The sequence below is a fragment of the Ruditapes philippinarum genome, unplaced genomic scaffold (assembly GCF_026571515.1).
Source record: "Ruditapes philippinarum isolate M1 unplaced genomic scaffold, ASM2657151v2 ctg7696_1_1_1_1, whole genome shotgun sequence".
NCBI classification, from domain to species: domain Eukaryota; kingdom Metazoa; phylum Mollusca; class Bivalvia; order Venerida; family Veneridae; genus Ruditapes; species Ruditapes philippinarum.
In genome coordinates this window covers 53,959-65,173 of record NW_026864286.1, presented here as the reverse complement: position 1 = coordinate 65,173, position 11,215 = coordinate 53,959, and the positions used below count along the sequence as shown (strand labels likewise).

The 11,215-nt window shown below is 33.7% G+C and overlaps 1 protein-coding gene across 2 annotated transcripts; it reads left to right on the top strand.

The window, feature by feature from the left end:
* The first annotated feature begins 4,926 nt into the window (after positions 1-4,926).
* LOC132725065 (uncharacterized) lies at positions 4,927-9,956 on the top strand. Of its 2 annotated transcripts, XM_060710058.1 has the most exons (5): positions 4,927-4,994; positions 6,677-6,811; positions 7,203-7,244; positions 8,416-8,497; positions 8,829-9,956. In XM_060710058.1, exons 1-5 carry the CDS (start codon positions 4,949-4,951, stop codon positions 9,796-9,798), a joined length of 1,275 nt encoding a protein of 424 aa, XP_060566041.1. In that variant the 5' UTR covers positions 4,927-4,948; the 3' UTR covers positions 9,799-9,956. The 2 variants fall into 2 exon arrangements, with proteins under 2 accessions (XP_060566041.1, XP_060566042.1); XM_060710059.1 differs by lacking the exon at positions 6,677-6,811 and having other exon boundaries at positions 4,935-4,994.
* Positions 9,957-11,215: the final 1,259 nt, after the last annotated feature.

Sequence of the window (11,215 nt, the reverse complement as noted above, 5' to 3'; positions counted from 1 at the left end):
AATAAAATAAATCCCCGCCAAGTAAAATTCTAACAAATGTTATGGTTACATTAGACGAAATAAATAAAATACATACATGATACGTGTAAATTTGTACAACTAAGGTACAGCCTAATTACCATAACCAAAGTACTCGATGCCTTAAAGGAAGGCAGAGCAACAAGAACATCACTTACCAAGACAGAAGACGAAATTAAAACAATTAAAAACGCACAAAACGTCAAAAATGAAAGTGTTGCAGGCTCAGTTTGATTGAGCCTGTTCATGAACGGCACTGTCAAGTGCAAACTACCGTACACACCGCCTAGCGCCGAATTAAGCAGAATTCAACAATTAATCATGTTTATGGTGATTTTTTGGATTTAGAAACAACCGCAGACGCGCTTATAATGTAGTTATCATGGAACCTTCAATGTGACACGTTAGTGTCATTCCATAAAAAGCGGCGTATGGTCGCCAAGTACAAGAATATGTGTGCCCTAAACAAGAAAACAATGAGCGGAACTAAATAAAATGGAATTTTGAAAGGGGATCAGAGGTTATGAAGCCTGCATGCCACAGATAAGCTGTCATCTCCACATAAATCAGACCTGCTTATACCTAGACGTAAAAGAGTTTTTAAAGTACAATTGAATTTTAAATTTATCTTAATTACGACGACAGGACTTTGTAACATATTTACGTAATTTATAATAGCGATAGCCTTATGAAAGAGGTTATGACCCTACTATTTTAAGACATACTGCATGTTTAGTGTTCAAGCCTTTTACAGTTGGACACTACGCTTTCCTCTTTGGATTACATCTGACGGACCAAGTGGGAGACTCTATGATGGATAGTTCGTAAAGCCCTTTGGGACTGAATTGTCTTAATGTTCGTCTTCTGCCTTGCTTCGTCGGGCCCTTGTAGGTGATTTTCCTGTTGCTCTGTCTTCCTTTAGGACATTGAGTACTTTTGTTATGGTCATTGGGTTTACTTTTATATGTTTCGACATGATCATTTTAGTGTTTTACTTATTTAACCTTTTGTAACCATGACAACTGTTAGAATTTCACTTGGCGGGGATTCATTTTATTTACACTGTCTCGTCTATAGGAACATGGTGGGGTTAAGAGCGAGGTTTGGTGCACCATTCACCGGTTTAAACTCCTCAGCAGTCATTATTATGCTGCTGACCGTTCCAAGGCGGCGCCCCTCTGTGTTCCTCAGATGTATGTCTATGTTGTTTCATACTGTTTTGGTGACACTCTTGCTTGTGTCCCTTGTTGTTTTCTCGTCTACGGTAAGTATCTTCCCCATTACCTCTAGTTTTTATTTCTTTGATTAACCCACCCCCCTCCCCCGGTCTCCTGTTCCCTTCCCCTTTGTGGGCCTATTATTCTTTTCTCTGAATTCCTAATCAGTTACAAATTATTTATCATTTAATGATTAACCTGTCCGTGCTCTGTCTTTGCCCTGCCCTGTTTATGTTTGGGTTCCGCCTGGGCTCCTTGCCGCTGGTTCTTGTTGCTGGGTCACATGGGGATTGCGTTCATTGAACGCCGCCTTTCCTTGTTGATCTTGTTTTACATATTGTTAAAGAAGTTTGCCAGTAATAAATACATTGCATTGATTAGAATCATCCACACGACAGCAGGCCCAGGCAAATCTAATTAACTTAGAAATATATATACCCAATATGATGTTGAATGAAGAACATGTGAACAGTTAACAACGTTATTGAAAAAAAAAGTGTTCATAAATTTTAGTTACTATGTTATTGTTAATGATAGAAATGTTAAAATTTGAAAATATTAAGAATTTGTTTTATTCATTTTACGTTCACTTGAAAATATTTAAGATTTCACTTGATCAAATTTGAGTACTCATGTTAAGGATATCATCTAGGTAGCGGGCTAATGCTATTTAATGCAACGTATAGCTTCTGGTTGTGAAATAGTAGAGAGACTTAACAGTAACTAACATGTCATTGGCATTATAATTGTAAAAAAATCAGGAAAAGAGAATATCCTTTGAGAGCAATTAAACATGGCAAAGTTGATAATTCAAACTCAGTTTAATGGGGTGTGTTCATGAGAGACCATATCTCACGTCTCTTAGTACCAACTAAGTAGTATCCGATCCTCAACTATAAAAGTTTTGCAATCAATGATCCCGAAGGACCAAGTCGTCCGGTTAGCTCAATAGGTAGAGCGTTGGACTGTGAATCGGGCAACCCGTGTTTGATTCCCGGACGGGGCAGGTCACTTTCGTTATGACTCATGAAATAGTTTCTATGTTTATTCGCACTGTACCACTGCTCTGCTATGTACAAACGTTTCAGTTTCTTGCGAAAGTTAGGGCAACTAGTACTGGTAAACTGTTTTGACAGCCTGTCCAGGAACGATTCGGTGGCTGAACTGTGCTCTGGTAAATTCAATATGGTTACTGCCGTGATCCGGATTGAAAACTACCGACACCACCATCCCGAAGGACCTATTAATATAACACTGTTAACCTGCTGTTGCAGACTCGGTTTGACTGAGCCTGTTCATGGACGGTACTGGAAAGTTCATGTTACTCTACGCCCCCCCCCCCCCCCCCCCTCCTAGCACATAGTATTACTTTTAAGTACCCGCCAGGGAAAAGATAAGCTATTTTCGTCCAATTGAAAGGCTTTCTTAATTCCTCCCATGAAGTTAACAACAAACTTGAAACAAAATGCTCAAAATCATACACAGGAGCTGTCAGTAGAACAGCGTGCTCATCTATTCTCAGTGCTTGATAGTAAAAAAATGTGACATAATATTGTAAAAAAAGCTTGATACAGTGACCTCCTCTGTACAGAGGTTGAGATTATGATGGTGAGCAAGTGTGCAAGGTCTCAAAGCGATATGTCGATGGGATTTTGAAATTTTGGTAATGTAAATTCAAAGTTGAAAAAAGGGGCATAATTCTGACAAAATGCTTGATAGACCTTCTCCAGTGTTCAAGTGGAAGGCATGATCATGGTAAACAAGTGTGCAAGTTTCAAAGCCATATGTCAATGGACTTTAAGATGGTACGCCGACGCTCTGGCGACTAGGATATTCATAATTCAGATACAGTCTAGCAGAAAAGTCTCTTACTGTAAACTGAATAACCTACCCATTTTAAATGTTCTAGCAAATTACATTATACATTTTAATGTATATATTATATCTGTCATCAATAATGACAAAACTCCAAATATGGTTCAATTGTAGATTATCATATGTTAAGCCAAATGCCTTAAAACAAGAGCTGCATGTCTGGCAGCACGCTCGAATATTTAGAATCAACAGCCTGCATAATAAAGAAATTCTCTTATTCATAAAGTAGTATAACTCTTTGAAATAAAAAAAGTTAGAGGGAAGTAACGTACAATAATGATCTCAAAGATGTGTTTATTTTCAAGTGCATTACCTCAATGGTTGTGAATATCATAAAGAGATGTTCTTATTTCCTAATAAATGCTTAGCTTATGGGTCTTGAACAGTGACCTACAAGAATAATCAAAAACACATTTGAAGACTAACAATTAATGTTTAACTTGCAAACAAATCCTTAACAAAAGGCTAGCACAAAGTCAACGCAAATACCGAATTGCAGGTCAGTAAATTCGTTCTATATTGTGTGCATTAAACAAATAAAAGAGATATTCGAACATTTAGACACACATGCAGGGCATTTTCTATGAAAGGTAAGATGTCTCATCACTTACCAATTAAATAAAATTGTTAATCTTTTTAATATAACTATTATAATATAAAACAAAAAAGTATTTAACTTAAAGTTGACTCCCCGTTCGTAATACCCCACCCACTTTGTATATGATCAGCATTAGATCAATAAAACACATTTATGGCATAGTTTGCTTATTCTAACTTATTCTAAATATGTGTAGATATAGTTTTAAAGCTGTATTAAACGAAATCATGAATGTTATTCAGTTTAAACAAGAATAAAACTAATAAGTTACACATATTCAGAAAAGGACACCCAGTTGGCAACATATGTTTTCTTCTTTCGTTAAAATTAGGCGATGAAAACTAGAAAAAAATCAATAAAGTCAAAATTTATAGCATAAGTAAGTTGAAAATAAGAAATTTTATGCAAAATTTCAATTGATTTACAAAACTGAAAAAGGAAATAAGCCAACGTAAATATACTAGAATATTTAGGGATTTGGCGGCCATCTTTGACGCCATCTTGGATATCTTAGCTTCGCATCGGGGTTGGGCAAAATGAATATCCATTCAAGAAACTACAGATCCAGACGAACATTTTGGTATATGAAACTTGCTGTTGGCTGACATAGACCACTTACCCCTCTAAATAGGCTAATAAAATGGGCTGATTTGCAGCACTATCAGGTCTATCGGCCGTAGTCATCATAAACTGCATATTTGGTCATAATTTTTCAAAAATGCACTTGAAATTGGTTATATTTCCGAATCAACAGATATTGTTTGTTTAATATTCTACAGGTACTGCTATAGTAGCTTCGATAAAGCTGCATGTAAATATACCATAGCGATAATTTATAACTATCTTACAATGGGTTTTCAACATACTTCTTGAAAAGCGCTTCTGAAAAATAGATTAGTCGTCTTTTAATAAAACATACATGTATGTGTATATGCCCCCACGAAACTTTAAAGATTTTGGAAGCAAAAAAAAATAAAAAAATAATGCAACTGAAGTTGTAAAACAATCGTTCTTAAAACAATCGTTCTGAAAGTTGAAATATAAATATGAAGGAACGTTTTCTTTTCCAAAAGTTATCTTCTTTGTTTTGTAACGTTCTGTCTCAAAAGAAAACAAAAATGTAGAAGGTTATGATAACGTTTATAGAACTGGACGTGTTCTTTTGTGGTTGTACCTATTGCTCAAAACTGACAGAAATTCATATCTCTTTATAGAATCGATTTTGACACCAACTCCAACAATGTCCTTCACTTCGAATAGTAGCTTGTCTTCTGTCATCAGTACAGGTATGTCATATTCACATCTTTTTCTTCAAATCACATCTAATATATTTTAAATTTAAAATAAGTACACGATACTTATACTTATTTTTATAACTTAAGAAATGGTAATTATTCCACTGAAGGGTGAACTTTCTGGATCATCGAATGTCCGTCGTCCGTCGCTTGTCGCCTGACAGCATTTAGTTCTTTAAAATCTAGTGGACACATGTTGGATGTTTGTCCTAGTACTGCTCAAGTGCATTCGAACAAAGGGATACGATTTTGATCCCAAATATCTTGAAAAGTTGTCAGAAAGATTTTCATGATGATTTCTAGCTCAGGCTCTAATACGGGTCATCTCTTTTGTTTCTTGAATGAATAATCCAAGTGAACGCTTATTTTTCCTCGCAATCGCTGACATTTTCACGCAAAGCTAATGTGTTCACTCGCCAATCATGGATTTTAATTATTAACAACTGTATTTTCTGTTATATTGGATATTCACAGAAATCTCCTTTCAATATGCGACTTTATTTACGATTCTTTATTTGTTAAATAAGTTGTCCGAATTCCCTTTGTCACGCAAATTTACCTGAAAAAAGCTTAAGGACTTTCCTGTTTTCAGCATTGATTTTTCCTTCTTAAGCATGTGAATGCTTACAAGAATACAAAAAAAACAACGTTTAAACCATCGTTGCAGAACGCCGTGTGAGTGTTATTTGTGCATGGTGCTCAATTTACGTAACGCCGATTTTGATTCGTCTGCTTCTAACCTATATTCCGGACAGCCATTAAAGGGGGTTTTATATTGATAAAATCTGCTTTAATCTCATATGCATATTGGATTAACACATAACATATTTTTTGGATATTGTTTGTCAGAGAATATTCAACCCCCATTTTCCAAATTGTGTCTTTTACTCTACCGGAAATCTAATATTACCCGCGACAGCATTCTTTTATAGAACAACTGCTAATATATGTTTAGCTGCGCATTATATTTAGCAGAAACGCGTTATACTGAGGAATGCGTTGTTTAAGCATTTATACATTTTCTGTTCTCAGCCGTGTAAACAGAACTCTTAGCGTTTAACGTAAATCGTTGAAATATTGATACCAATGTCAATCTTATTTATGTGCAGATCATATTGTCATGTTTGTGGACATACGTGCAAGTGCATTTTTGTAAATAAATATGACTAGGATATTGTATGGAATTTTCGGTAGATAGGTTATTTATTTCTCATTTCCTAGACAAAGTTTAGGTCGTGTCGTATAGGAGCCTATATCCCTGGCGATTTAGGTGATTTTGTGCATATGGGCGTGAGATATGTTGCACTTTTTACATTATTTCTTATAAACAGACTCAATCAACTGAGTTGAAATTGTTGTTCTAATTGCATTTAAATGATTTGTTATTTGGTATTAATAAATTTATTTATCCTAGTGCCAGTATATTATATCTATATATAGGGAAAATGATCAAATGATGATGAAGGTCAGCTCGTGGTGATATTTTACTGCAACCTTAAAATCTATTTAACTCCCAAAACGTACTTATTCATGTACTGTTAACGCTTGGAACTTTACGTTTACTATGCCTCGGTAAATATTGCCTTTCTCAGGTTTAAAATGTCTTTTATTGAGGTGTTTGATTGATTGCCAGCCTATCTGTACTTCTGTTATTTGATTGTTCTATGTTACAGGGACACCTTCTTTGGAAATTTATGTAACGATGCCAAGAACTGAAATAAATACATCTGCTATAACGCCGTTTACATCCTCTCCAAGCATGTCATCAACAAGTTCAACTATAGTGGTTGCTTCGTCAATTTATATAAGTAAATATTCCAATTCAAAGATACATCAAATTCTGTTTCCATATTCATATCCATAGTTTTTAGAAGGTGGATTTAGTGGTACATATCGGTCCGCCATTACAGCCTAAAAATTGATAAAAACACAATATTTTGACACTGACAAAAATGTTTACACATAGATAATTGCATTAAGTTACCTGACATCAGAATTGTTTTGCTATCGCTTTGTTAAATAAGAAAATTAACTGTTTTTGTAAAGAATTCTCAATCTAAACGCTCGAGTATTACAGTGATAGGCACAAAAGGACATTCAATATTCAACAATGATTCAATTCAGTATTTGTTGCTATTAATCTCAATGTTTTGGATATATTTAGATTGTTTCCTTAAAAATATATATTTGTTGTTACAGTAACACCTGACCCTGCAGCAGCACATAAAGTTAAAGAATCAGGTACAAGTATTAACATTTCATTCAACTCTAGTATAAAACAAATCGTATTTTAAAAAAATTGAACCAAGAGGGATGCCAGTAGTTTTAAATTATTTTAGAAGAGAGTAAAGAAATTGTACTTAAAGTCTAATGGAATATCTGCAATACAATCAAACGTATAGGTTTTTTTTTAAATATTTTATAGTATTTCTCGAGTGATTAGTTTTCTGTTTACAATATTCTAGATTTCAAATCAGTCTTGTTGTAGTAAAGGACGATCATTATCCATCATTATCCATGTATATTGCTTTGAATTGCATGATCATATTATCAGTCATGGACAAACGAAATTTGAAATATTATACAGATATACATTTTGCTTTATATGAACTCCCTTAAACAGTTTCAAACTGCAACGAAGTACCATACGATTTATCTTAATAAAAGGAAATGTTGTTCCAAATATGATATTATGCCATTGTTATTAAGTTAACTTAACTATATAAACGGCAATAAAAAGATATGTTTAGTCACATTTTGATAGGTTTAAAATTTCAATGTAATATCAAAGTGATGTGGTAATCACAAACTTAAAAAAAATAACACATAGCAAATCAAACCTTGTAATTAGTTTGATTTGATCTATGCATACAGATATATTTTCAATTAAAAATATTGTTACCATAAAGTTCTACAAGAAAATACAATTACAAATCTGTATATTGTCAGCATAACTTGAAATTTGTTTTAATCATTTACATTTTAGTGTAATCCCACATATTCAAGTGTCATGTAACTCTTGGTTTCAATGATTCACTGATCAAGTGATTTAGTGTTATCAAGAATAACAAAGTGGTACAATAGGTTTTACATGCTGTATAGATGTAAACACATACATGCACAAAAATACTCCAGCATCCGTCATTATTTCGGTTCGGTGATGAGATCTTAGTTCTTACTTAACGAAATCAGCTTCAACTTGAATAATATACTAGTAATAGATGACAAATGCTTTTTTAATAAATAACTTCCAAAATATGATTAGGAAATAGTTGCCTCTCATCTGATTAAAAATAAAAAAGTACAGTCATTCTACCCATAATGCCTTCTATTTTAACTATATGTAATTGTCGTTAATACAATACCCACCTTTCGATGTTAATTGGAGTATATATATGATTGAACTTTTCAGATATAAACGCTGCATACATTGCAGTTCCAGTGGTAGTATGTGTGATTGCATTACTATTAGGCGTTGGTATCATATGGTGGAGGTAAGTTTTGATTTAGACTATCCATTTATCGATCTATCTATAAAGTTATTAATTCATCAAAATATTCAAGCCATCCATCCAGTTCTTAAATCAATCGATATTAAAGGAGTGATTAAACTGTAAAATAACCTCACAGTATTACCAAGTGAAAATCGAAAGTGATTTGAAATATTAACATATATCCATTATTTTAAGGTGTCTCATCTACGATGCATTCATAAAATAGTATCTTTGAATACTGAAATATTTGAATTTTTATTTGAATCTTATATTATTCTTTGCTCTAGAATTGCTTTTTCTTTATCTGCATTGCCATCCTTGCTTTTTACAGACGAAGGACACCTAAGTCTGCAGTTTTATTTGAAAGGAGCGAACCTGGCTCCATAATAACAAACCAAGTATATGCAGCAAATGATATAGACAGAAATTGTTCTTTGATGAATGTGCGTCAATCAAGAGTGCACGAGTACGCAGAAATACATTTAGACATAATGAATTCCGGTGAAACCATAGGAGATAATTATCAAACAATAGACATTCTACCTGAAGACAAAGCTGACGTGAAGAAATCGTATGATACTTTTAAACTATCAGAGACGGAGTTTACTGATACAAACTACTCTCATATCGGTTTAAACAATACGCAAAATAATACTCACGCTGATAATACATACTCTCATACACAATTGGAGAATGTGACACAGAAACCTGAAATAACCGTCAATGGTGATGATACGTATAACAAGTTACACAGTGCAACATTACCTGAAAGAAGATGTCAAGATACAGAAAACTCAGACACGGAGTACAGCCATGCTCATGCTGGGGGCCAGGGCCCTCAAAACGAAGCTGATAATTATTCACATCTGGACACAAATATGCGAACACAAGGAAAGTCTACTATAATGACTAAACGTCAATGTGAAGATGGAAAGAAAAACAAAAAAAGCAACACCTGCCAATCATCTGCTAAGGACCTTCCATTAAATACAGATTATGAATTCGCGAAAGATTTTGATAATCTGCAAAGTAGCAGTAAAGCACCAGAGTACGCCAAGGTAACAAAAAAGAAACCTGCTTTTAACGAAGCTTATAATGCAGGTAAAGATAACGAAACGGCTGTCGGTACAATACACAATTATCTTATTTTAAAACCAGAACAAAATCAAGCACCAACTGCTGCATTGTTTAACGTGGTTGAGGACGAACCTGTGGTTGAAGACGAACCTGCTACGACTGGAGGAAAACACGAGACAGAAACGGATCATAAGTATTTTACATTAGAAAAACTTAATACTTAATGGAATCAGAAAAATACTTGAAAGTTTATTTCTATTAAATGGTCACAGATACGAAGAAAGAATGTTTGAGTTTCCTGTTCTGTTCCAAAACATATGTTTGTTTTTATAAGGTGTATTAAAGAGAAACACAAAAATATATTTAATTCATAAGAAGAAAAATAATAATATATAATTATAAATCGGATCAAAAAGCAATGCCATGAAACAATTCAGTCACCTGAAAGTTATATGTCATATAAACATGACTGACGTAACAATCCACATTGATGTAAATGGTTTGTATAGTTAAAGGATAAATTAATTGAAAATTCTATTGGCAACAGTAAGCGTCAATGATTCGCATCTTCAATGCAATTATTTTCTAGATATTCTTCCTAACTCTTAACATAACTTTTGCAAAAACATAAATCACAATGTCATTGTATGTATCATTTATCATAATCATAAGTTATATTTCCTTGCTGTAACAATAAGTCGCACACACATATTGTAAATTTTATGTTTTGCTATCTATATTTGAAGAACACTGAAATCGTAAAGCTTTTAATGAATCATAAGTTTCATCAGTTAACAGCCTTTATAATTTAGGACAAATGTAAATTTTTGAGCCGACGTATCAATTAATAAAGAAAGGAGTGCGTCGCAGAGACAAGTATATCCTTTTAACCAATTGTATAAGATGTAATGAGTTACAAATTCAAATCAATCGATCAGTCAATCCAACAAATGAGTGAAGAAATTCACCAAATTCATCAAATCAACAAATACTCAATAAGTCAGTAAGTCAATGATTTAAACATTGTCTTAAATGAAACATACCTAGTTAGGAGTTTATTATATATAATGTTTGTAAAATTATGAAAATTGAGCCGCGTCATGACAAAACCAACATAGTGGGTTTGCGACCAGCATGGATCCAGACCAGCCTGCGCCTCCGCGCAGTCTGATCAGGATCCATGCTGTTCGCTATCAGTTTCTCTACTTGTAGTAGGGTTTGTAAGCGAACAGCATGGATCCTGATCAGACTGCGCGGATGCGCAGGCTGGACTGGATCCATGCGGGTCGCAAACGCACTATGTTGGTTTTGTCGTGACGCGGCTCAATTATGAAGATGATTTATAAGAATCCGATTTTCATTTTTATTTTAGTGCAAAATTATGGTCCTGTTGAAAAAAATGAAATATGATATTTTTACTACATGTAAAGTACTGCATTGAAAAAATGATAACAGGAAAAAGAAATCGGAACATAATAAAATTACACGCTTTATTCAGTATAATTTTTGTAAATATATTTTAGGTGTTATAACAGGTATTTAAAGGGTACAAAAGACATTATTGTCTTCAATGAAAAGGAAACCCATAATAAAACTTGCAAAACATATAATTAATGCTTTCTCTTTCTGTATAGAGATACT